The following is a 26,088-nucleotide window of genomic DNA, read 5'->3' on the forward strand; positions in this document are numbered from 1 at the left end:
CATATTATTATACAGTAGTTCATAACGTATATTCATGTGTATATATATATGTATATATATTTCGATTGAACAGTGCCACTGATTAAAGATACTTAGGCCCGATATATTTCGTTTCGTAAAGGCCAATTAATTCAACGACAGACTTCTCATTAAATGATTCGACACCTGATAAATAAACAATGAATGTCATCAACTCTATATCTTTGCGTTTTATGTGACTTTTTGTTTCAAACAAAACTACGACGCAAAAGGTCCAGCCTTTTACCTTTGGCGCTAGTTTAGAGCATCGGATTACTCACAGATCCATAAAATGGTGGGAAATTAAATTGTTCAATTTTCGCATGTATCGAACCCTGTCTTCCAGAACGTTCTTGTTACTACGTTCGCTAACTTTTTCAACACAATTCGTGTTATTTGATTGCACGACCGCACTTTAATGCCCTCTCCATATTCGAACATCAGTTATTCAAGTGTTCACATAAATTTCCAGAAAAATTCTTTCAGACGCGTACGGTATAAACCAATCGATTTGGCGAATAACGTAGCTGGGGAATCATTGTGACATTATAGCAATTACATATGACGTATCGAATTTCAACATCCACAAATTTCAAATTAAGACCGAAATTCTGTTCTACAATATTTATCCATCAATATGAGCCAAGAATGAACTGTCACCGCCTGACAATAACACAGATGTGGTACACTGCATGTGTAGATATAGAATACTTCACTCCTCGTCCATTTTTGTAATACTTGAGATATTGTTTTGGTATTCGTGATTATCACCCATAATTTAGTAAATTATTAAATATCTTTTTAAAAGGAAAAACAGTAAACTCTACGTCATTCACGTGCAATATACAAGAATACAACCCGCTTTCATTTAATTAAATACAAATTACACATCTGCGGAGCACCTTGAAGTTGATAGAACGAATAACAATTCATAATAATAATAGTTCAATATAGCAACAATATTATAACTTGTCAATAAATAAATTTATAAATTTTCTTTTCTCGTAAATAAAATATGCCGTCAGTAGTCGCGTTGCGTTAGCCATTTCGCCATCTTCTTACTTCAATTTTCCAGCTGATCCGTTCTGAAGGAGAAAAAACATCAAGTATTAAAATAAGAATCTATGCTTTGATATTTTCATCCGGAAACACTCACCAAAATCTTGAATAATCTCAGCCTGTGCGATTGTCCGATCGGTTTGAAACGGCTGTTGGAGGGTGGCAAAAGTACCAGTTCATCGTCGTCCGAAATGTCTCGCGATTCCAAAACCTGCTCTCGTGTCTCCCGCGACATAACCCGGGGAACAACGACCTCCTCGTCGCGTATTTCCTCCTCCCCCTCCTCATCCTCCTCCTCGTCGTCGTCGTCGTCGTTCTCGGCCTCCACTTCGTCTCTGTGAAAGAGAGAAAGAAAATCAGACGTCAACGAACAAGGACAGAACTTTGCGGGTGTGTTCGGTGAAATATTGAAAATTAAAGGAATTACGGAAAAGGTGGCGGGATTGAGGTTCCAAATTTGAAATGTTCCGAAAGCATCCGATTCCGAATTATTCGGTGGCAAAATTCGAAGTAAGGAAATTAAACTTTTACGATACAGCAAAGTTTCGAATGCTCGGAAACCCGGTGGCTCAATGTTCCAAAATGCTAGATTCTGAAGATTGAAGTTACGATAGAGAAAAGTTCGGAACAATAAAGTTTCGATAGAGGAAAATTCCGAAAATAAAAATGTACTCCGAAAATCGGAATGACCACGACTCCGAACGTAAGAATATCGAAAATCGAAAGCAAAGATAGATCAAAGCGGTGAAATTTCACCAAGGCAGAAATTCACAGAACTGAAAGTTTTCGATGTTTCAGATTTATGAATTTTCACATTTTCGGAACCTTGAGCGCCGCGTTTCGGACCATTCGAAACTCGGATGTTTCTTGAAAGGTTCACTTCTTTGCTTCAAAATTTCTCCCCGAAAAAAATCAGACTTTGGCGCTTCCGGAGCATTTGAAATTTGGAAATTCCACCCTGCCCCGTTATTACCGTCGTAGAGCTTTCACGCTTTCGACCGGCGAAGAGACGCCGACGTCGTTAGAGTCCCAGCTGCGACCGTGCCCTCGTCCTTTATTCGAGTTGTACCAATTTTCTTGGAATTCTTGCGCCCCTGCGGGGGCGGAAAGCTGGCGTGTAACGAGTCGCGAAAGCACCCACCGATCCTGCAGCGACTGACCAGCAGCTTCGTTTCCAGAACCTCCCGGAATCGCCGGACGCTCGTCGTTCTCCGGACGGTTACCACCGGCCGGGTAATTATGCTGGCCGCTTCTTTTCCCGTGAGCTGTACAATATTGCCGCAATAACATTTAGCCTCGCGTCGCGGGTAAAAATTTTCTCAAAAATAAGTTTCAAGCTCAGGCTCGCAAGGTGGTAAGTGAAAGTAGGGTAGATATAATGAATCTGAAGCAATGCGTACCGCCCCAACACGAGTGTCCGTAGCTGAGACAGGAGCCTGAAAATAAAGAAATAAGAAACGTGACGGAAGACAAGATTCGGCGAATATTTTACACCCATCGAAGAAATCAGACGTTGTAAGAGCAAGTGAAGTAAGCCACATTTCGCCTCAAAGGGCTTCGGAATTAAATAATGAAACGCAATAAAAAACCCTCGCGCCGCGATCCTGGTGCCCGAAAGTGGGTTTCGATATATATCTCGCGTCGTATTATTTCATACGGTGTATTACGGTGGCTGCAAATTTCGCGAAATATTTCAGACGGCTCATCGACAGCCGTCACGGTTCTACGATCGCTCAACCTTTCGTCACCTCGCGTCCTTTACGGTTCCGCAAATTTCGCTGCATAATTTCTGACCCAGCTGGCGTAGCACACGGAGCGTATAAATTATAAGTCCGGGTACAACGAAAGCTGTGGAAATATTATATCCTCGAGCCCAAAGCACGTAGGTCGCACGGTTGAACTAGGACTTAATTAATTCCCCGACAGTTGGCAAGCTCGGCGGGCAGAGCAATTCATAATTATGTACGTCCCTTTTTCAGCCCGGTATTTTCGCTTCGCATAGTTCGCAGAATAATAATTCCAATTCGTTATTTACGATCTTTCTTGCCACATTGTATATACACGAACAGGCATCCCGGTGTGTAATGTTGCGAGCGATCTCGAGAAAAACGAAAATTCTACGGCTGATTGTATAAAACACTTCGCGTTACGCAAGGCGCAAGATTAATTGGCCCAACGAGCCAATTATTATTTCTCAATAATGACATCATGGAGTACGAGGATCATTGATCGCTGTTTGCCTTACTGTATCCACCCTGGGAGAACCCTTCGCTATCACCGGATACATCTGCAAGCTCACGTAAGCTTTGTATACACAGAAGCCGTGAATTTGACTCGGCGCGCGGCTGTGTTGGCATTGAATCGCAAATATTTGCAGAATCTCATCGACTCAAACAGCGGCTCTCTCTCCCTCTCTCTCCCTCTCTCTCTCTCGCGTTTCCGCATGTACATGTGTGTATATACAATACATACCTGTATACGGTGTACCTAAACTGGCTATCCTACGGACAGTACGCGAACCAACAGGTGGTTGGGTTGCTAATTTATTGAGTGTGTTTGCAGTTTGGCCGTTGGTGCAAAACAACCTTACGTAGAATTTTTTACCGCGCACCTTTTCGCATTTCCTCCCTTGTTTTTCCCTCAGTTTTCTACGCTAATTGTCTCCTCCGGATTAAATTTCTCAGGTGAAACTTGTAAATTCTGGTCGGGTCATGTGGCGCGTAACATGCGTCGTATATTACGTATAATTTTAACGTTGTTATACCTAGACTGCGCTGTAGACACTAACAATGACCAAAAATAATGGATTTTCGGTTGAATTGACTATTTTTCATAACAATCGATTTTTGTATTTTACTCGCGCGAACGACGCAATGTAATGTCAATTTACTTGATTAAAGTGTTAATTAGTATCATTGTCTTACTTACTAAGTACCTATTTCGCGTAACGAGTGAAAGATGAATAAATATTTTTACCTGAAATTGAAAAACAATTTGAAATGAAACTATAAATTATAAAAAAAAACTTTTCCGCTACTGCGTATTGAAATTCACGCAACATTTGTTTCAAACGCACCGCTTATAACAATACGAAATAATTGATTAATCGATCAATTTTTACCGATTCAATCGAATCGTGTTCGATTATTTTTTTCGACACAAATAAATAATATGAAATAGCTCGGTGACCATCCGTAGTAGACACCCGTGTGTGCAACGAATAGAAGCCGAATACACGTACATGGTTTCATATTATAAAAGTTTGCACTGCGTATAGTATATAAATATATACATGTGTATGAACCGTACTTATATACCTATATACAGGTATATATATATATATATATATATATATACACCTATGTAGAATACATACAATGTAAAGTAGCTGCAGCGATCCCGGAGGGTGACCGCATATTATGCATAAAAATATAGGAATAAATATCTTGTTACGAACTTGTAGTTACACGCCATTATTGCAGCCATTGGAAAATTGTGTAGGTAAAGTTTTTACTTTACCGCAGTTAATGCTGCAGATAAAAGTTTAAGGTCTTAAACTCTCGTTCAAACGAATTGCATCTGCAGCCGCGAGGTCTTTAACTTAATTTTTTCTCGTGAAAAGAAACCGCTGTAATTTCATTGCCCAATTGCGTATTAGAGACGTTTCGTAGTTAACGGATTAACGGAAATATCCGCTGCTGATTTTCACATTATTTTCGCACCATCTTACGTTCGCGGTTATTAGAATTATACAAATGTACGAAGGAGATATTTATAAAACGATATCTGTATAAATGTAACGTAATTCATTCGTTAATTTTCACGCGGAGGCGGAATCGTGTTTGGATATTCGCAATCATCCTCTCTAGTTCGAAACCAGCGGACCGTAGAGCCGAGACTCGTGCATCCGTGCCTGTTTGAATGAGTTGATTTTTCATTAGCAGCTCTTGATAATTTTCTTCCAATTTTCTTCCTTACATATTTACGAATCATTCGTAGAAATTCACACCCTCACAATACACGCGTGTAAATGTGTAAATAGAGTAAAACTCAAATGTTTGATTTACCCTTGCGTGTGTGTGTGCGTATTTTCGTTTTCGACTGCACGATGTAATTTCTACTCTGCGATTCATATTTGCGCCAACGATTCGTTTCACGATCGGACGAAACTTTGCTTTACAGCTCTGAGCTCTGATTCCGACAGAGTCTGTCAATTATTCTCATTGTTATCATTATTCTTATTATTATTATTCTTATTATTATTATTCTTATTATTATTATTATTATTATTATTATTATTATTATTATTATTATACGCAAATCGCGGTATTTCACATCGGCGGTAATTATTATACCGCAGGTATGCCCGTAATATCGATGAGTAAGTATTCGAAATTTGAAGAGGGTTTTGATTTCGAAGCTCACATCGAGTCACTCGTTCAAAGCCTGAGGAGCGTTTGAAAATTAGACGTATTAATTAAACAGACCATTAAGTAATTGGGCGAACGCAACATCCCGAGGGGCGAACCGTTATACGCACTTCAATTAGAAATGGAAATATCTGCCATTTCGTGTCACATGCGTTACACGTGAGGCGATCCTCCCACTGTACAGTGACAATAAACGTTTCGCAATTTTTGTGTTTCACGCCCGCGTACGCAAGAAGCGACGACTCTAGCAATAATCTGAGTTGGTATAAAAATGCGAGAGGAAATCTGCGCTGCGTTGCACTTTGTTAAAAAAGGAGAAGCGACGAAAACACATTGAAATGAAAAATAAGTGCAGGGATCGAAGAAATCTAAAATGAATCCTAGCCGTATTGTACACCGAGAAACGCGTATTATACGCTCAACCATTTTGCGCTATCGTCGATCCCTTTTTGCCAATTGCAACGCAAAATCAGTGTAGTTGTACGACTGTGATACGATATAGAATGAAATAACAAAGGTGCCGGTACGAGGCGTGCGTACGTCACACGTCGCGCTTCAAACACCGGCTCGGATTAATGCTCTATTCTAATTATTTGTTTTATTTTTCAACGTTTGATCGAGTGGCCATCGCTATCCGTATACGCGCGTTTATTCATCCACGCGGTATAAGTCAAGGTAAATATAAATTTTATGGCTCAAGTATTAATCTGAGGCTAAGCGGCGCTAGAATCGCGCTCTAAATCCCCGAGGATCATCCTTGCCGGTCCTGTTTATCAACCACAATCAGCGATCCTCTCCCCCGCGGGTCACGCTCAATATTCATATCTAATTTCACGGTAAAAACGGTGATCGTGTTTACAACTGCGACGACGAGTGATCGAAGCGTTTATCCGAAATTGTATGTATACGATAAGGTAAATAGATATACCGCGGTATAAAACGCGCAATTTATGAAATTCGTCGTCGCGTGATTTCGCGGAGACAACCCTGTCGATACGCGGGTTTTAAATTGACTCTGCTATCAGGGTACGTTTCGTGTTACGGCGATGGCCACTGAACTGAAAATAATCGGTCCGTCGATTAACCGATTACAAAAAAATAATCCGACACGACTCGATCGAATCGGTAAAAATTAATCGATTGATCGTTTATTTCAGTTTTACTTTTTTTTTTTGAAACGGTGGACACGAATCCAAAATGTCCTGAATATCAGTACGTAGTCTTATTAGCGGAAAAATTTTGGGTAACTTATAGTTTCGTTCAAATTATTTTTAAATCTCAGGTGAAAATATTCATCTATCTTTTCTCTAATTATATCAAATAGGTATATTAGTAAGTAAGAAAATGATGATAATTAATACCGTGATCAGATAAATAAATATCGTACATTGCGTTGTTCTTGGTAGTAAAATAACAAAAACCGATTGTTCGAAAGAATAATCGACTTTGAAAATTTGATTATACTCGATTAATCGAGAAAATATAATCGATTATATTTGGTCATTCCTATTTCGCGTACATATAAGGTATACGTATGTGTTTAAATAAACTCGCGATACTCTTTCGCGCATGGACTCTTGGAAATTTGAAATTAGCTTAATTACCCGCCTAACTTTGGCATACAGCGTACGATAACTGGTCACGGATATGCACGTACTGTTTTACTTTTTTTCCCCCCTCTTTTTCAACCATCCTCCTCGTTCGCGAAGCGCTAATCATTTTAATGATTTGAATTCTTCCAGCATGGCCGGTCGATTTTAACGAGATACCAAATTACCCGTATTCTTTTCCTCTGAATCGTATTCTTGCAGGATTTCTTAAAAACCGCGCGTCGAGTTGTATCCGTGTATATACGGAGATATGTATATATGTATATATATATTATATATGTATTATTCCTTCGTTAAGAGCTCGCCGGGAGTCACAATTTAATTAACAACCGATAGACAAATGGATCAAGCTTATTAATCACGTTACGGAGCGAGATGTCGGTGTTATAAGTATAACGTATAGACACGTATACCGCACCTGTACAATATTAATACAATATCAGCGAAAGCCAAACCTACGTGAAACAATTTTGCGTGTTGATTATGAAAATCGCCCAGCGGGCTGGCCTCTGAAGAGATTATTACAGACGGTACGATGTTGTAACTGCGCGCGTATCATTGCGTGCTTTGATATCTACATTATACGCCTCGTCACATTTCATGATTATTAAAATAAGCCCGTCGCAGCGAAACAAGCGACACCGCATGCGTCGACCTCTTTTTCGCGATTATTAAAAAAGCATTAACGCGAATCAGCAATTATTCGAAAGTATTCGTTTCTCGGTATTCGTCGAATCGATCGAATATTTTCGAAATACCGTTTCGCAGCGTGCTGCTGCAAATTCTCTTGTGAAGTAATTCGCCCATCCAAATTCCAAGTGTCAACTTATTTGCAAGCGCGTCGCGGGCGGTTTAGCCAAGTCAAGTTTTAATCAAATTATGTTCCCCGACCGTGCAACACCGCGCGAGGGAAAATCATGTTTACACGTACACAATAGACCTGATTGTTCCGATTTAATTCTTCGGTACGTAAAGGACTTAGTTAGTACGAAACTTGGACGGTTTAACATCCCGCGACGTTTCAATTATAACTCATCGCATCACGACTTATCGGTGTGATTTAATAATCGTTCACGCGTGCCTACATACATACACATACGCGTGCAGAACTTTGATCGAGCAAAAGAACGTCTGTAAAAATTGCACGAAGACAATTAAATTATCAATCACGGATTGCGATAAACAAATTTTTCAAAATTGTATAAATTCGAGTAACAACACTCGGCAATTATCCGATTTCCGTTTTCGCGGTATTAATTAACACAATCGTTACACCTGCGGCAAGCGCATAATTAATTACTCACCAGCGGCGCATCCGGCGAAGCAGAAAACAAGCATGAACATTAACGATCTCGTGACCGCGTTGAGGGCAAAAGCGTGGCCTTTACTCGACGAGGAAACGTTCGCCCGATTTTCCTGCATCTCGTGATCTCTGACTCTATCGATATTACTTCTTCACTTTTCCTTCGCACAGGTACGACAGACCGATCCAGGCGTGAAAGTTCCGCGTGTCCGACCCTTTGAAGCCTTATCCACGTCCCTCCAAATTCCACAGAGTTTTCCCTCGGCCTTCAGTGTCCAGCGCAGCTATGCTGCAGTTTATACACACGTATATATGTACGTATATTTACATGGTATATGATGGATTTACGATGGACTCTATCCCCCCGGATTCCTTCGTCCTTTCTGCCTTCCCGTTTTACTATCCGACATACCCAAGAACAAAATAGAGAAGAAAATTTCATCACTCGAACGGGGTCTCTACCAGTCACAACCGTATCGATGTCGATGTGTCGCTTTTACGCGCCTGTTGTACGTATATTCTGTGCCTAAGAATCGTATTTCACCGTTACGCCGATGATGGTGTGAGAACAAAATTACAAAAACAAAAAAAACCAAAAATTTGTAACTGCGTCACAAGAAGAACAAAAAAAAATAAATAAATAAGTTAGAACAAACAGATGTCTTTCCACACGGTTCAGGAATGAAATACAACGAAAATATTTGTGCAACGAAAACGGTGATACGCGTCATTTAAACGCGAGCATAATAACGCGTATAAGCGAGTTTTTTTTTTTTTTTTTTTAATTCTTGTAACGTTTATTTATCTATTTTTTTTCTCCTTTCCATCTAACCGCGAGGTGAAAATCTGCAACAGGTTGACCCGCGGATACTCGTACATGTTACATACGTTGCAGAAAAGGGTTGGTCGGAAGTTGCTTTTTTTTATTTTTTCTTCTCTTTTTTTTTTATTCCTTTTTTTGTACTCCGAGTAACAACGACGCGAGGCGCCGCGCCTGTTATGACAAATTTCACCGAAGAATACGTACCTTGGATTCAATTGTTGCAAGAAATTTAACGTGCTTCCGGCGGGGGACAGAGGAAAGAATTAAAGAAGAAAAAAAAGTCGAAAAACATCCACCACCATCGGTAATTCTTTCCGCGAAATTTGAAAACAGCGTCAAGTGTAGTACAACGAATAGAACGAAATCGAGTCAAACTTGAAACAATATACGTGTGACCGTACCTATAATTATACTTGAATTAAATTCCTCTTGCAGAAGATTCGCGGGATTAGTCGTACGAAAAAATGTCTAATCGTACGATATGCATACCTATACCTAAACACACGCGTTTGCACCTGAACTCGGGCTGCTCCCTCGTTCTGCCGATCCTTTTATAGAGGTGCTGACTGTCAGGTGCCTCTTTCTCTCTCTCTTTCTCTCTCTCTCTCTCTCTCTGTCCCACTCTCTCTCACTGCCGACCCGGGGGTCGTGGTGGGGTTGCGCGCCGACGACCGAGCAAGGGATGCCCTGCCTGCACCCTTCGCATGCGTGGCTACGTACGTATGTAGGTAATGTAGACATGTAATATCGCATCCCACAGGTGAAACGTACGTGAGTCGGTATTAACTCCGGCACTTTATAGCACCTAGGCTATTTCACTTTTCGTTGCCCCGACTAGGCCTCGATTTTTCCATCCTTCAATCGCGATCGATCCGCCGATCGCAACTCGACTCGTGAAAATCGACGTTGTCGTCGCATCGTGCAGTATTTTGAGAAAAACTCATTTCAGACGCACAAACTGCGGATGCAAAATATGAAGAAAAAAAATTAAAATAACACAATTTAAAGAACAACGCATGTTCGTTGAAACATGTTGCAATCAACGTTTTAGATGTGGATTTATGCAGAGACGGTAAGTTGTTTTTCGTGTTTTTACCCCAATTGAAGGAAAAATTTAAAATATTGTCTTATACTAGACGACTCGCATCTTTATGCCTCATGTGTTTGGATCGTAAACTTACGCATACCCAAGTCTTACGGGAAAAATTTTCGGCTAAAGAGTTTATACGATCTGCGCAGGGCGGAAAAAATCTACGCGTTTACCGAAAATCGTGTGAATTATGTAACACAAATGCCTGAACAGCTGGAGAATAATTCAACGATATCGTTTCTCAAATTTGTGAAATTTATGATTACGTTGAATCGATGTCGTTACTTTATTTGGACACGTTATTATATTGCGAGGAAAATTTGTATGACGCGGTAATTGTTACGGGTTTTCTTATTTTTCATGAATTTTTAGAGATTGAACGTTTTCTGTGTTTCGGGATTTTCCAATATTTATTCCGAGTAGGTTTATACAACGAGTGAAAAAATTCTCGTTAAAAATAAAATCCTCAAATACGCCCGAGTGTCTCGGTTTATTTAATTAAACTATACAATACCCACACCTATATGTAATACCTACGTATATTACATATATATATATATATGTATATACGTTGTACATCCCCTAAGCCGATTATTATTATCTAAGCGAGATATGCGTGTGATAATTATCGGAGAGAAAAATGTTTAATATGGATAAAATGATACACGATACACGTGCAGGTATATGTAAATATAACCTGCGTACGATCATTTTGCAATAAAAAAAAAATACGATGTATCGTTGTTAAAAATCAATCCGTAACTACTTACCGGGTCAGATTTGAACGTCGTGCATTTGCAGATAAAAAATAAATTGCCTACATTTGATTAAGTGTTTGATAATTATTTCTGCAGTGAAAAAATTATTACGTACCGATAGAAAATAATTTGCCTTAATTCTACGGTAAAAGAACTTGACTAAAATAAATTGTTCGTTACTGCCGTATCAAGCGACAATAGCGATTCCTTGAAATTGAGACGGTTATTTTACAAAATGATACGAAATTAAAAGGCCTCCGAATAATGGCGATAAAAAATTAGTGAAAAAATCAATTCCCTATAAACGGCGAATAAACATGAAGAATTTCATTGAATCGTCGAATCACGTTTCTTGAAATATTTTTCTTATACCGCGAGCGAGGAGAAAACAATTGTCGAAAGATAGTCACGTATGGTTTGAAATAAACGGAATATATTTTTCCTTGTTTTTCCGTCAGTCGTCTCTCGCGTGATATCGAAACGCGTACCTACGTATGCATGTACGAAGCCCCTGTAGATATTGCCCTTATCTCTCCGCGCCTTCAGCGATGCTTGGATAAATTCTGCAGAAATTTCGAAAAAATACAAGTTTAAGGTAAACACGCGAATCTCGCCGCACGGTCCAACGGACAGAGTATTAGGGAAAGGGAAGTGAAAAAAGGAATATTCCAACCGCGCACTTTTCGCCTCACGAAATTGCAATCAATTATGAGTTACAACGGCGCTTTTCCCGGACCCTTGAACCAACAATGTAATCATTTAAAAGCCCGCTCTGTCCCATAACATTTGCACCCGCGGAAGCATTTCCACTTCTCGAATCGAGTCGTATATACATACACGTACATATCGTTCTATATTACATATATATATATATATATATAGGTATAACATGTGGCGTCCCAGCCGCCGGTTAAAATCGCGCAAATTTTCGCAAGGAACTTAATAAAGGGCTGAGAAAACAGCGTCGAACGGAACGGGAATTATCACGAGGCTTTTGAGAATAAAAATGACGGAGAAGGAGGTGAATTGAGAAAAGAAGAAAATGGGTTAAAAATAATAGAAATGAAGAAAAAAAGACGAGGAAACGTCGACAAGGGAGTGCCTGATAATTTTTTACTGAATCGGGGCCGATCGTGCGTTAATTAAGTCGTAGTTAATATTGTAGGGGAAACCGACAATAGCCGAATGTATCATGTTTCAATTAACGCGCGAATATCCCACGTCTCCTACCCTCGAACAATGGGCAACAATAACGGGCCTAACGTAGAAATGCCCGTTCGGGTCCGTGAGGCCGCCGTGTATATCCGAATTTTGACGGGTTTTACCCAATTCCGCGTGCATTAAGGTATACGGGGGGCTTACGGGGGCGGGGTTCGCGTGTCATCGAAAGAGTAGGCACGTAATTAAATTGCCGCCCCTGTAAAGACACGGGGTGGTCGTATTAGCACCGCGGTCGAGAATCCAGAACCCGCTGTCTCGAGTCGTTTGACAATTTTGTCCGAATCCGCGATAATCCTTTGACTCAGCCGACGGCTTGAAAGCTTTTCGTATACACGGAGCGCGAGACGCGCGGTTAAAAAATTGCCACGTTTCGTTTCTCCTTTTCCCCATTATTTGCAATTATTCACGCGGTAAGCGTGCGACAAAGAGGGCATCCATAAATTACGACATTTGAAGTTTGAGGTTTTTTTTTTTTATTCATTCATTTTGTCATTTTCTGTCGGAGTCAAAGCCCCCCCTCCCTTCAAATGATGTAAGAAAAATGTCGACGCAACAATTTCCGTATCCCCTGAGCACGTTAGCTGTAATTGTGCAATAACACGGTGTAACCGCATGGTGTGGCGTTACGGGTATGCAGCTAATTACATAAGGCGAGTATAACAGTGCTTCGCGTTTCGCGTTTCTCGGTATCTCGTCCCGCAAACGCCTCAGCCATGTGGGATCCGAGCTTTACTCGCGGTTTGTCGTTTCTGATCCCCCGGCGCATATGCGGGAGGAAGTGCTTGCGGGTTGAACTAAGGTCGGCGGTTGCTCAGGTGTCGAGTTTCTCTTAATATTTGCCCTCTCCCTCTCTCTCTCTCTCTCTCTCTCCCTCTAATATTCGCGTCTTATTACGCCCCACCTGGCGCAGGTAGCCAGACAAAGCGGGAGCATACATTCAGGAAGGATCTTAACACCCCCGTTATAATATTTTTACCGCCTGCCTGTATCGCGTATATGTAATGCAAGCTGCAACGTTGCGAAATTAATCATCCCTCGTCCTGGATCCTGGCGAAAAATTTCTCACGTCGCTTCCACCGCGCAGTTGCGGCAGACCTGGAACCCGTTCCTTCGGGGCGCTAATTAAGCTTGATTTAACGAGTGACGGCACTCTCTCTTCCCCCCTCTCTCTCTCTCTCTCTCTCTCTCTCTCTCTCTCTCTCTCAGAGCACAGTAAAACGGCCGTTTCGCAAGTTTTCTCGACGTTTGTCACCCGACGAACGACGATCGCCATTCTTCGTAGAATCGCGCTGTCTACCCCGAACGAAACTCTTCAACCAATCATTGATTTATCGGGGAAAATTATTTCGCTGATGGGTCCCGCGGCGAACCGCTTCCGGTGTAATAGTTCCGCTAATTTATTACCGTATTCCCACCTGCACTCACTTCTATGTTATACGCCAAACCTGGAACCGCGTGGCGATGAGGCGGGAAAAACGTCAATCTATAATATAGGTAACACACGCATTGTTGTACGTTTTGGCATTTGGTACCTACCCTTTGTTTTTTTTTTTGTTTTTTTTACAACTATTTATATACCTGTAAATATATTTTTAGCAGCGGTTTTAACGATCAAACACAGGGTGTAGAATCAGGCCCGGATTAAGGGGGCACGCTCTACAAAAAAAGGCCGAATGTCGGTCCTGCAAGATGGGCCGATAGGTTGAATTAAAATATATTGTATTACGATATTGAGTTATTATATTTGATTTTTTTTCCCCGCCTTAATGCGGGCATGATCATCTTTTACATTTTCAAAATCTAAATTACGAACGATATTACTCACTTTGCTGGACAGAGACAAATCGTTTAGATTTTCCTGTGATAATAGGGAAAAAATTAGCGGTTTACGATATTTTTTACATGTGTGTACATAAAGTTTACGAACTTTGTGCAGATCTTTCGTTGGTAAAGATTAATAAGAGTTCACGTTTCCTAATTCTTGAAAACCTTGGTACTATTGTAACAAATTGTGATTTTGAAAACTGAAGGGGCGAAAAGTTCTAGGGCCTGAAGCTATAAACTTTCCAGCCTTACGGTTAATTCGGCCTGAGAATTTCTCCATAATATGAGAGGAAAAACCAAATCCGTTCTTTCGGATTTTCCATCCTTCGCGCATCGGGCATATTATTGATCATCCTGTTCGCGGAATAATTCGACTCCGGATTAAGCATCTGACTGCCGACGTATTGGATAAATTGTCGACAAGTTAGAGCTAGGAGCAGATTCAGAGATTCGCAGGCAGAGAGCGGAGCTCCGGGAATGCCAAAAGGATCAGTGGGTGAATTTTAAGGGGCGATGGAAGGATCAGGTGCAAACAACGACGCGGATCGTAATTTAAGAATCTGTTGGCACGGTTTAATTCTTGCAGACCGTCCCGAAGCGTCTGTGTGCTTTGCGGGCCGACGCGACGTAGACGTCGTGCAACCTCGTGCGTCGAGGACGTCGGACTTTCGCTTTTGGAGAAAGTCGTAAAGCTCTCCCTCTGTCTCTCTCTCTCTCTCTCTCACTCACTCCTTCACTCACTCTCTCACTAGAGATCAGCGGGGTCGAAGGATGGTACTCGAGGATCGAGGATCGAGGCGATCGGCCAGAGACGACGCCGAGGGAGAGCTTGCGGAGACGCAAAATTAAGTTAACCGAGTACCGGGCAGTTAATCTTCCCACGGGACTATCAATAATGGTCTTGTCGTCGAGTTGACGCTAATACTGTTTACCCGAATGCATACGTATAGTCGAAAACACTGATCGTACAAGTTCACAGACAAAAGGGCCCGGAAAGTGAAATTTCGTTAAACTCTCCTCGTCTTTAAAATCTTTCGTTGAACCTTCGTTCTCTTAACAAGAAAGAATTTAAAAGGTAATACGTTCTATATCCAAAAAAATAAATAAACAAGTAACACAAAAAAAAAAAGAAAAATTCAAAATTCAAAAACGGAAGACAATGAAAAATGTAAAAAAGTAGGTAGAAAAACTTTGTACGTCGTAGTCGTTAGCTCTGGGTAAAGCTGAAGAAATGTCTTAAAAAATTGTTTACACGGGTTCGTTAATTTATATCCGCTTGAGTGGATCGGGCAGGAAGCTGATAATTCGTCCTTTTGGAAAGGGGGGTTACGTAATCTTGGCCCGGGGAGCCAGTGGCCAATGGTAAACCGGCACTGTTTCCATACGTATAATATTTTTACAACACGAATCGAGTATCATTATAGACAGCGTCGATATCGTCTCGTATTTCCCCATGGCGTATTTCGCGCGTTGTTTCATTCGATCGGTTTTGAAAACGGATCAGTTTCACGCCGCCTGCGTTATTCCTCCCATTTGTATTATACATATACGTATAATGTACGTAGGTGTATATTTAACCAGTAGGTGCGAATGTTTGAAGAAGCAACGCAACGCGTCGAGAATATATTAAATGAAAGCTGTGTAATTGTGTAATTGTTCGATTTCATTAATCTACGTCTGTTCTTTCGGTCCGCGGCTTCGAACTTGGCGAAATTTCGTAAATTTTTCACCATCGTGTGAGAAATTGGAGGAATATCGACGCGGGTACGTCGCGTACGTCAGGCAGTTATTACTCTATTTCGAATTTAATTTGCACCCGCCGCTGCGGAGGCTGTGGCTTCTAAGTTTCGACTCGGAGATTCTCGGCCGAGTACGACTGACGAGTGTGTTGCTCGCGTAAAGTTTGGCAATCGAATTCACCGCCTAGGCATCAATGTAGGGTACCTACAACGTGTTAATTACGCCCGCGGCAACGTTTCTCGATCCCCGAAGACCAGACAGCCAATCGAGTTACGGTCAACAATCGCCTCATCCAAGTTAATCGCAAAACGAACGGTTAAACCGCGTATCGTACGGGCGTTTGATTTTCCCCCAACTCCCGTCAGCTCTGAATAACTATTCGGGCACTTATCGATTCCGAATAAAAGAAAATTACACCCAATAATTGAGACTAGCCAGAGGGATAAATCGGAGATCTGGGGCACCGAATTTTTCAATCTTCGGGGTTCCTTTCTTCGCGATTTCTTTTCCCTCAATTCCCAAGCTACGCGAATTGACTCGTTTGCCGCGATAAACGTTCTAAATAATCGGTCAGATATTCGCTTCTGTTCAATTCTCGCTTCGTTTTTAAATTTACTCGTAATTTCTTTCGCGCAAATGTTCCGGATACACGCGCGTTGCTGCTGCGCCCACGCACTGCCATAAACGGTAATACAGAAGGTATAGGTATGTAAAGGTACAGTAGTGTAATAGTACCTGCGTAATTCGGATCTTTGACCTGCTATTTCGTGGGTGAAATTTGAAACTCTTGCAATAGAAAAGTTTTCAAAAAAAAATTTTTTTTTTTTTTCGTTCAGACAATTTGCAAGTACACAACTTGATCGCGTATAGAAGTCTCTTTTATTCGAATGGGTAACCGCTCTTCGTAATTACAGATCTCTTGATTCGTCGACGTTGGCGTATACGGCCATCCGTAAATGTATCCCACGGTTAATATAAAGGAAAAAAGGCCCGACTGGAAGGCCAGGGACGCGTTTGTGATCCGCTCGTTTTCACGGTTGCCGAGTAAGCGAGTTGATAGGCATGGTTTTATACCCCTTCTTGGAATTACGAGTCACCCTAATTTTTTCCTCTCAGGCAGGCTAACAATATTATTATACATATACCCCGTCGACAAGAGTGACTAATTTTTTATCTGTGTAATTTAGAAATGGACATCGCGTGTGCGTGCTGCATGCCTTATAGGTATAGGTTCGTCTATATGTGTGTGTGTGTGTGTATTGTTATCGTTATTAAAATATCATAGATAGAGATAGAATTTTACCTCTAGAATAAGCCGGAAAATTTTAAAAAGATTCAAAATCATCTGCATTATGTTATTGATCACAGGCGTATAAATACAAGTGAAAAAGAATTTTTATTCGAATTCTCGTCTATAAGCTACGAACACATTGTACAGGAAGATTGATTTTTATCACGTCACAAATGAATGGCACCGCGTTACTTTAATGACTGGGATATTTTTTTTTTTCACCCTTTCCCCTCGCCCCTCTTTTTTTCATTTTCCACGAAAGAATTAATTGCAAATAGAAGAAATTACACCATGGATATCAACCCGGAAAAGTAATGTGGCATGGTTATACACGCCATTTCCCGCCTAACGAACGATTTCCCAATAACGATGAACAAAACGAAAAAAAATATGTACATATATGTATAAATAAATTTAAAAAAAATGTAGACGAACGGCTTCCGTAAAATAAAATTCCGATTGATCCGCCAGACTATAACATCATGTATCATATATCTACGTTGTACCTACGCATCGCAGGTACCGCAATGATTTTTTTAGCAATAAAACTATAAAACGTCAACTATCCACACGCGTGCGCCTTCATACAAATTAAAATAATCAAAAACATTTGTACGATTTATGTGAAAAATCAGGCAACAACTATGTATCGAAAATATATATTTCCCAGTGCAATGCTAGTGACCCGTGTTTTTCTCAGTTTCAATTCCGTGTAAAAAGTGTTCCGTGGGAGGAAGTAGGGCTACGGTTAAAGGCGAGGAGCCTAATTATCGTTAGTGTGCAAAAAGTTCATAACGCCAAATTAAGAATTATGCGGTCATTATTTACCGGCTGGACAAGTTACACGCATCTACAATAACCATCCACGACAAACTGACTGGTGTTGGTAACTAAGGGATGATATCTTTCAAAGGATTCGAAACTTTCATATTTTTGGTACAATCATATTTTTACTTACCTATATACTCTCCGTTTATGACCGGGCTGTTTTAACATATCGTGATTGTTTGTACAGAAATGTCATTATCACAACAGCAATGTTTCTTTTTCCTGTACACGAAGTTCCAGAAATTAGGTTTCAACCGAAATTTTTAAGCGTTGTATACGCATACGTATATGTAAATCGCTTCGGAGGAAAAAAAATTTATGGTCGATTGAAAATCGTTGTTGAATTTGTATACTGCAGCGAAATGAGATCGGCCAAATTGACCGTTACAGCAAAACGCGATACGATGAGAATGATATCCTTTAACCCCGCAGGACTCCGGACTATTGTATGTGCGGGTCACATTCCAAATTGACAGGCCGAACTTGTATAATGCGTCTCGAAAACTCCCAAACTTCCTCTATTACTGCAATGCCTGTGAAGGAGGGACCATAGAAAACGAGTCTCTTCATCTTTGATCGATACAAAGCGAATGTTGGCACTGTCAAAACCAGAAAACAAGATCTCGAGGCCAACTCCTTCGAAAACACCTGTGTATAATTTGCGAAAAATTCAGCGTCTGGTTCGCTTTCGATTTCATTATTTCTACTCGCGAAAGTTGTTTTAATAATAACTGCCCCTGACATCCTTCCAGTGAATTTAGATTCTTCCATCAGGATGGAGTCGGTAATCGATTCAGACGGAATTTGAAGTCCAGACTTTGCTCTACCGAAAGTGTTCCCAGCGTTTCTCTTCCCGCTCTCCGCTCTCTTACATTTTCTATTTTTCTCATCTCTCGGATCATTTCCGTACCTCGATATGTGCGCAGACTGATGCAAATCGCAGTTTAATAGCTTCGTAAATGCGAAGAGCGTCGATCGGTTGATCAACGAACGAATCAAACTCGTTATCAACATGTTTGTCGTCGTTTATATCCATGCAGTGCGCTTATACTCACGAACGTGTGTCAAGCTTTGTGCAAAATATTCTCGATCCTCGTCTCCGGCAGCGGCTTTTCTCAACACTTTTTTGCCAATCTATTTCTGACGTCGAATATAAAAATAGTCTTGACAAGGAGACGCCGGATTCCTTGCACCATTATAATAATACCTTTGGAAAGGGAAAACCACTCCTACGCTCCCTTACAATAAGTTATTGCCAGAGATATCTAACCAATTGATTCGCACACGTGTTGCATTCACCGAAAGCTGTGCCTTCGAGATATGCGATGATTATATGGCTTACCTCGTATTTTTATGGTAACTGGAAATATATACTCGGATTATTCTACGTAGATTTCACAATTGCATAATAGAAATTGAAAGGATCTGTTATTACGTGAACAACGGATATTGGATGCAAAGAAAGTTCTCTTTGTGGACAGCTTATACGATCACGAAAAGTAACTATAAAATACGAAGTTATTACGTTTTTGGATCTGTAGATACAAGTATACGTTTTGCGATGTACGATTTATTTTTCTGATTCAATGGATCGCTGCATTGCAGTGGAATAAAATTTGCATCAAAACGCATGAGAGAGTCTCGTTGTTGCATTGTCGTGCTGTTCGACGAATACCAAGCATGGTTTAGACTTCAGAAAATGTGCCTGAGAATCAAATATGCATAAAAAAAAAAAAAAAAACTTCTTTTCCATGTTACACGGTATCCATACATATCAGTCGTATATTATACCTTTGCCACTGTATTATTGTCGTAAGGTATTAATGATTTATTACATCGTCATCGGTAGAAAATTCAGTAATTTTCAGAGTAATAAAGAATGTGTTGTACTATTGATAAAAAATTCGTCATTTTGCCAAACGAGAATGAACTTTTCAACGAATCATTATTACAATTTTCATGACAACTGTTTAATCGAATGTGCATGTCAGTACGCCTTGCTTTATGCAATTGGTCTTGCATATTGATCCTTGGGTATTATCGACGTCCTTGTTATCGGCCGAAGCTGCGAGTCATAGTATTTCCCGAATTCCGAGAAGCGTCGCCTTCGGTAATTTCCCCATATAAAATGGCCGCCGACCCGATCGCAGCACCAATGACGTTAGAGAGCCTCTACGAGTACACACTATCAAAAACTATATGGATAGAACATTTTGTCATGGCTCTGGTTCCACCACTAATTTCATCTTGAGTGCAGGGAAAACGAACCCGGAAATACCAGACTAGAGTTATTACCTCCTAAATCGTGCCATTTAAAAAAAAATCCTCAATATTGTGAACATATTGGTGAGTAGACGATGTGCCGCCGGATTGTACAACTCTTGAAATTAGCAAATTTTACTCTAGCCGCGTAGCTGCGTGTAGTGCCGAAGACAAGCCCCTTTTTAAGGGTTATAGCCGAGAGCATTGACAACTCAGTTATCGTATACTTACGTCCTTCCGGTTTTACGCATTTTATTCCAGCATTTAATTACCCTTTTCTTACTGTAGGTCGTTTCACTATTCCATAAGAAATTTAATATACCATGAGTTCTGGTCGGCCTATCAAATGTGTCGTAGTCGGCGATGGAACTGTTGGAAAGACCTGCAAACTCATTTCTTATACAACCGACAGTTTTCCCGGAGAATATGTACCCACCGTGTAAGTAATTCGTATTAAAATCACTCAGTCTGGTGCGGTGCAATTTTCACACCATCTCGTATAATTAAGCTTATCGCAAAAAAACTAATCACATACTTTTTCTCGTCACGCCTCAGTTCTACTAACGCAACCTTTTAATTTGTACGAACTTCATTTCCCAAATCGAGTCAAAAAATTATCTTGCGAGCGACATAGCTTTGTACTAATTTTTCAACGTCTTAACAGTAAATTGATGACTGCTGCTGGATTTGGTATTTTACCAAATCTTTTATTTTACGCATTATCAAAATATGAACCAATCAATCTGTTGATTACAATCTCAAATTAAAAAGCAGGAATAGAAACTAGCCTTTGCTGTTTGTGGTAAAATTTCTGATCTTTGTACTGTAGATTTTAAAATACCGAAATAAGAAAAAATCGTATTTAAAACTCTGGCAGTTTGTGAAACTATTTGTTAGATTGAATAAATACTAGATTAAAAGAGAAGGATCAATATTGAATTAAAGTCTTTTCTGTGATTCTCTCTCCCGACCGCGTACTCCCCCCATAAAGTGTGGAGTAGTAGGGTGGCTAATAATAGTTTAGGCATGGCTTCAAAATGTCCCACTATTCACAGGAAGCAATCTGTTTGTAATTATCCTACTGGAACTTCCCTTCTCCATAAAAGCGTATTATTAATCTCGAGTATAATTATCGATACAGAAAATAATGGCCTTCTCTCATCTCCTCAATAATAACATATTTTTTCATTTTCCCACATCTGATGATTCAATTTAGAAAGTGAATATTGAGTTGAAGAATTTGAAATTGCTTAAGCATGTTTGTTCCCTATAAATTTTATCTGGGCGATGTAAACTTGAACTAAAATATGTAGTCAATTATGTGAAATTAATTAATTGGCCAGAATAAATTTGAACAAACATCTCTGTGACATCTGTGTTGTAATGTATTTTTAGATTTGACAATTATTCTGCCCCAATGGTGGTAGATGGTATCCCAGTAAGCCTAGGACTCTGGGATACTGCTGGTCAAGAAGACTACGACAGACTGCGGCCCCTCTCTTATCCACAGACTGATGTATTTTTAATCTGCTTCTCCGTCACAAGCCCTTCGTCGTTTGAGAACGTTACGAGCAAGTGGTATCCTGAGATTAAACATCACTGCCCAGATGCACCGATGATTCTTGTCGGTACTAAAATTGATTTACGGGACGACAGAGAGACTCTCACTGCTCTGGCTGAGCAAGGACTTAGCGCTATTAAACGTGAACAAGGACAGAAATTGGCTAACAAGGTAAAGCTTGAATAGCATACACGACTTTCAGAACCTGCTCGCGCTCCTTAATTCTGACAAGAGGTAAAAAGGGACCAAAAGTAATCAGGCTTACGGTCAGTTATCTGTAATTTTTTTTTTACATAACTTCAGATACGGGCAGTCAAGTATATGGAGTGCTCAGCGTTGACACAACGTGGTTTGAAACAAGTATTTGATGAAGCTGTGCGTGCCGTTCTAAGACCGGAGCCACAGAAACGCCGACAACGAAGGTGCAGCATGCTATAAATTCGTAACAAAGGCCATTCAAAAAGAAGGAAAATATAGGAAATGCAGATGAGGATTGAACGGCGTGAAATTTCGTTTGCCGTTACGAGTCGGCTCTTCACTGTTGTTTTCCCAAGTTCAGGTGATGGGATACGAAATATCGATTGAGTAGCTAAAAAATTGGCTTATCTCAGGTACGGTGTTATATATTTGATTTTCTGATTTTACACACAGCGCGTCGTGTGCACGGAATTTCAAAATTTAGCAATTATCTTTTCTAAAATATCAAGCTGTAAAAGACTTAAGAAGTACCAATAATCTTCCTCCGACTGAATTTGAAAAATGGCGTGAAGACAGGTTCTGATATTTTGGCAAATTGCTAATTCGATTTACTTACTTCGAATTGTACTATTTTTCTTTCCAATTCGACCGCGCCCACTGAAAGAATTATTTGTTGATTTCTGAATTCGCATTTTCCGTTAGTCAAGCTATGGTATAAAAGATTGAAAGAAAATTAAAAATATGTATATTTATTTATTTTTTAAATCAGTTATTGATCCTTTTGCTAAAATACCATTACCCAAATGGATGTTTGTCAATAGCGGTCAATGACAAAGTTTTAGAATATTGCCCATATAATTCACGTGTTACAACATCTGTATTTTAACAATGAAACTGAAAGCATGTTACGTTTTCCCGAATGAAACAAAAGTAAAGTAAAATTACGGTAGCTATTCAATGTTAGCAGGTCTTCATGAAGAAATTTAGTTATATAATACAGAAAATAATGTTAAGTGTAGGTAGATGGTGCCATAGCAACGAAAAATCAAATAGTGCATACAATTCATGGATTGTTCGTTCAAATCTCAGACAATACGTTGCCGATTTAATTGAAAATGATCATGTAGTAAAACAAGCAACAATTTTCCCACTTCCTTCATCTGTTGTTTCTAAAAAAAATTCTTACGATTATACTTTATCTCATTAATACCACCGCCTCAAGCACATTCTGTTATTGTTATTATCTTTGGTTACAGATATAATGCTAAAATAATATTGAAATAATCTTGATTCGAATCAGGTTGTCCAATAAACTGATTTATCATGTTTTTTTTTCTAGATTTTTCAGAATCATTGAAAGTATAAAACGACTTATATATTCCAGTATTTAACCTGATTTTAACTAAATATCACAAACAAGCTTGTCAGTATCGCGTTGCTGGCCCATGATTGTCATCACAAGAGTCTGAATATTATGTTTTATTGAAGTATAAGTTATAGGTAATATAGCTGTGGAGGTAGAATCTGACTCGAACAAATACTATCTTGCATTTGGCGCACAATTATTTACTCATTTTACAATTAGCAGTTTATTGATATTTGAAAGTCACTTTTTTATTACGTTCATCTTAAATATTTCAACAAATTTTTGATAAAACCTAGCATATTCTCAGAATTTCGTGCTCTCTAAACCCCTACACCTCAAAGTAATATTACTAAATAAAACTTAAATAGTTTTTAAACATGATATTTTTTTATATTTATCTTAAAAACTCAAGAAAGGTATAAGGCCTATGAAAAACGTAGGACATATGTGCGATGTACGCACTTTGGTTAACGCAATGAACTGAATGTATGCCATATTAAACGAATATTCCCAATTAAAGTAATAAGAAAGAAAAAATAGATGAAGAAAAATTTTAACGCAAACCAAAAATAGATTAACACACATATTATATTCTAGTAGGTAAGGTTGAACTAACAAGGCAGAGCGCTGCTTGCTAGATGTATATAATGTAGCATAGGATGAACTTATTAAAAAAAAGGCAGTCTGTAGTGATTTTTTTACTTGTCAAGTTCAATCGATATATTATGCTTAATCCTAACGATAACGTTGTATTAATCAGTTATTTGTAAATTGCATTGAATTGTACCAGGCATAGTTACGGACTCATATCCAAAAATTGGCACACAGCGCATCGATTACCTTTCATTTATAAATGGAAATACTTTTTAATACCCGTTAACATAGTTTGGCATTACCGATTGCGTATTTTTTTTACAATTTTAATACTTTTATACTTTCATTATTAATGCAAGTCTCTTATGATAATTTTAAATGACGTTTGAATTTTATTGATCAGAGATGTCGTCGTTAAAGAATGCAGCAACCAATGTTTACAGGTGCTTGGAATGAGTTTGTTATATTCTGGTACTTGGAAAAATATTATTCTGTGTCTTTAACAATTGAGAGAGTGAAACGTTTGAAACTAATCATAGTTTTATATTCAGATGATTACTAAGTTATGCTTAACGTTAAAAGTGGATTGCATTCATTGTAAGTGGTGAATTTTCTCTTTATCACTGAAGTATCAGCTCTTTAAATTTCATTTGTTGAATCGAAATTATTAATCTGTAATTTTTTTTCCTTATGACAAGGTTTGTGAAAAAGCTCGAAATATCATGTGTAGATTATAGAACTAATTTTATTTTTAAGATTGCCTAAGAAAATTTTAACTTATTTTTTTTTTTAAATTTTTTTATTGAAATAGAATGTACAAAAGAAGAAAGAAAAAGAAATTTGCATTTTTAATGTGTTTAGAGTTAATTTCTTATTCGAACGGCTGTTTATTCATTTTTTTTCTTTTCATTCCCTTTACATAGTATTCTTTTATTCTAGTGTGCACGTTACTGTCATCCGATTTTTATAATCAATACATTCATTATTATTCCTTTCCACTGAAGTTTCATAAAATGCTTATATTTAGAATGTCAGCATGAAAATAAGCAGTTCAACTAATATGAGTCGTTACTTGATCGTATATACTAACGAAGTTTCCACGCGCGAAAATAACAGTATAAACAGATATTCTTCTATATGTGCCTTGCTTTTGGTGTGTCATACTGTTGAACATTTTTAGTTTTTAGCCAGGTAAATATGAAATGATTATGTCATTTCCAACACAGTCAATAAAATCCAAGCTGTAGTAACATACATAATATACATAACATATATATATATATGCAAGTTACGCACACAATTAGGGAGCAGAAAATAATAGTACATTCCTGCATAACAATTTTGACGTATTATAATTTTTCAAAATAATATAAATAGCAACATGTTAAAATTATTCGATAACGAAACGAGAAAAAGAAAACGTGCGCAACGGAGAGAAAGAGAGAGAAGATACAAAGAAAGAGTAAACCAGAACAAATAAAATCAGTATTTAATTGAAAAATTTGCAATTTGAACACGGAAAAATATACTACTTACAGATAATGCAATAAATGGAATTGCGTTAACAATAGATTTTGTATGACTTTACTCTGATACAGAGTGCTGTAAACCAAAGTTTAATAAACGATTTACTACAATCTATATTACAACATTTACAATCATTGCACGTTTAACGAATATAGTTGATAAATAATTTATAATATATTCTAGTCACCACGGATCTGCTTCTATAACAATATTTGTGAATACGAAATACATACTAAAATTAATACAAAAAGTGTATTTTCCATCTCTAGTTCACCCTATACCCCTATCACTGAATATCACAAATATTTCAATTTCCAATTATGTAATAGAAACGAATTAATTTTCACATTGTGCTTTACATCTCGTCGTTGATTTTTTTCTCTTACATTGAAATAATAATGTACATGTATGATAATATAACCGCAATGTTATATCGGATACTGGTATACATGTAATGTCTGATATTCTGTGTTTAGTTCGTTCGTTGCTCGACCCCAGAATACTCGACACTCTATTCAAATCGGGCGGTGCAGAGAGGAAACCCGGACACTGCCAGCGCCACCTGGGTGATGAAAAATCGAAGAA

The 26,088-nt window shown here is 38.9% G+C and overlaps 2 protein-coding genes across 5 annotated transcripts; one reads left to right on the forward strand and one right to left on the reverse strand.

Moving 5' to 3' along the window:
- Positions 1 to 28: 28 nt before the first annotated feature.
- On the reverse strand, positions 29 to 20,507 carry LOC124175191. Of its 4 annotated transcripts, none has more exons than XM_046555483.1 (6): positions 20,489 to 20,507; positions 8,422 to 8,709; positions 2,478 to 2,513; positions 2,051 to 2,342; positions 1,175 to 1,412; positions 29 to 1,103 (listed from the first exon to the last, which is right to left on the reverse strand). In XM_046555483.1, the coding sequence occupies exons 2-6, from the start codon at positions 8,537 to 8,539 to the stop codon at positions 1,077 to 1,079; spliced, it is 711 nt and encodes a 236-aa protein (XP_046411439.1). In that variant the 5' UTR covers positions 8,540 to 8,709; positions 20,489 to 20,507; the 3' UTR covers positions 29 to 1,076. The 4 variants fall into 4 exon arrangements, with proteins under 4 accessions (XP_046411439.1, XP_046411183.1, XP_046411266.1 ...); XM_046555227.1 differs by lacking the exon at positions 20,489 to 20,507 and adding an exon at positions 9,645 to 9,778; XM_046555310.1 differs by lacking the exon at positions 20,489 to 20,507 and adding an exon at positions 9,645 to 9,773 and having other exon boundaries at positions 8,422 to 8,819.
- On the forward strand, positions 20,152 to 25,617 carry LOC124175440 (ras-related C3 botulinum toxin substrate 1). The gene is made up of 4 exons (XM_046555743.1): positions 20,152 to 20,341; positions 20,546 to 20,696; positions 21,653 to 21,989; positions 22,122 to 25,617. Exons 2-4 carry the CDS (start codon positions 20,581 to 20,583, stop codon positions 22,254 to 22,256), a joined length of 588 nt encoding a protein of 195 aa, XP_046411699.1. The 5' UTR covers positions 20,152 to 20,341; positions 20,546 to 20,580; the 3' UTR covers positions 22,257 to 25,617.
- Positions 25,618 to 26,088: the final 471 nt, after the last annotated feature.

The sequence above is a fragment of the Neodiprion fabricii genome, chromosome 1, assembly GCF_021155785.1.
Source record: "Neodiprion fabricii isolate iyNeoFabr1 chromosome 1, iyNeoFabr1.1, whole genome shotgun sequence".
Lineage (NCBI taxonomy): Eukaryota > Metazoa > Arthropoda > Insecta > Hymenoptera > Diprionidae > Neodiprion > Neodiprion fabricii.

Coding starts and splice junctions, on each gene's coding strand:
- LOC124175191 (XM_046555483.1), bottom strand. CDS start 8,539: ATGCAGGAAAATCGGGCGAACGTTTCCTCGTCGAGTAAAGGCCACGCT. Junction 2,514..8,421: donor CTTCGCCGGATGCGCCGCTG/GTGAGTAATTAA, acceptor CTTTATTTTCAG/GCTCCTGTCTCAGCTACGGA. Junction 1,413..2,050: donor AGCGTGAAAGCTCTACGACG/GTAATAACGGGG, acceptor TCTCTTTCACAG/AGACGAAGTGGAGGCCGAGA.
- LOC124175440 (XM_046555743.1), top strand. CDS start 20,581: ATGAGTTCTGGTCGGCCTATCAAATGTGTCGTAGTCGGCGATGGAACT. Junction 20,697..21,652: donor GGAGAATATGTACCCACCGT/GTAAGTAATTCG, acceptor ATGTATTTTTAG/ATTTGACAATTATTCTGCCC. Junction 21,990..22,121: donor GACAGAAATTGGCTAACAAG/GTAAAGCTTGAA, acceptor ACATAACTTCAG/ATACGGGCAGTCAAGTATAT.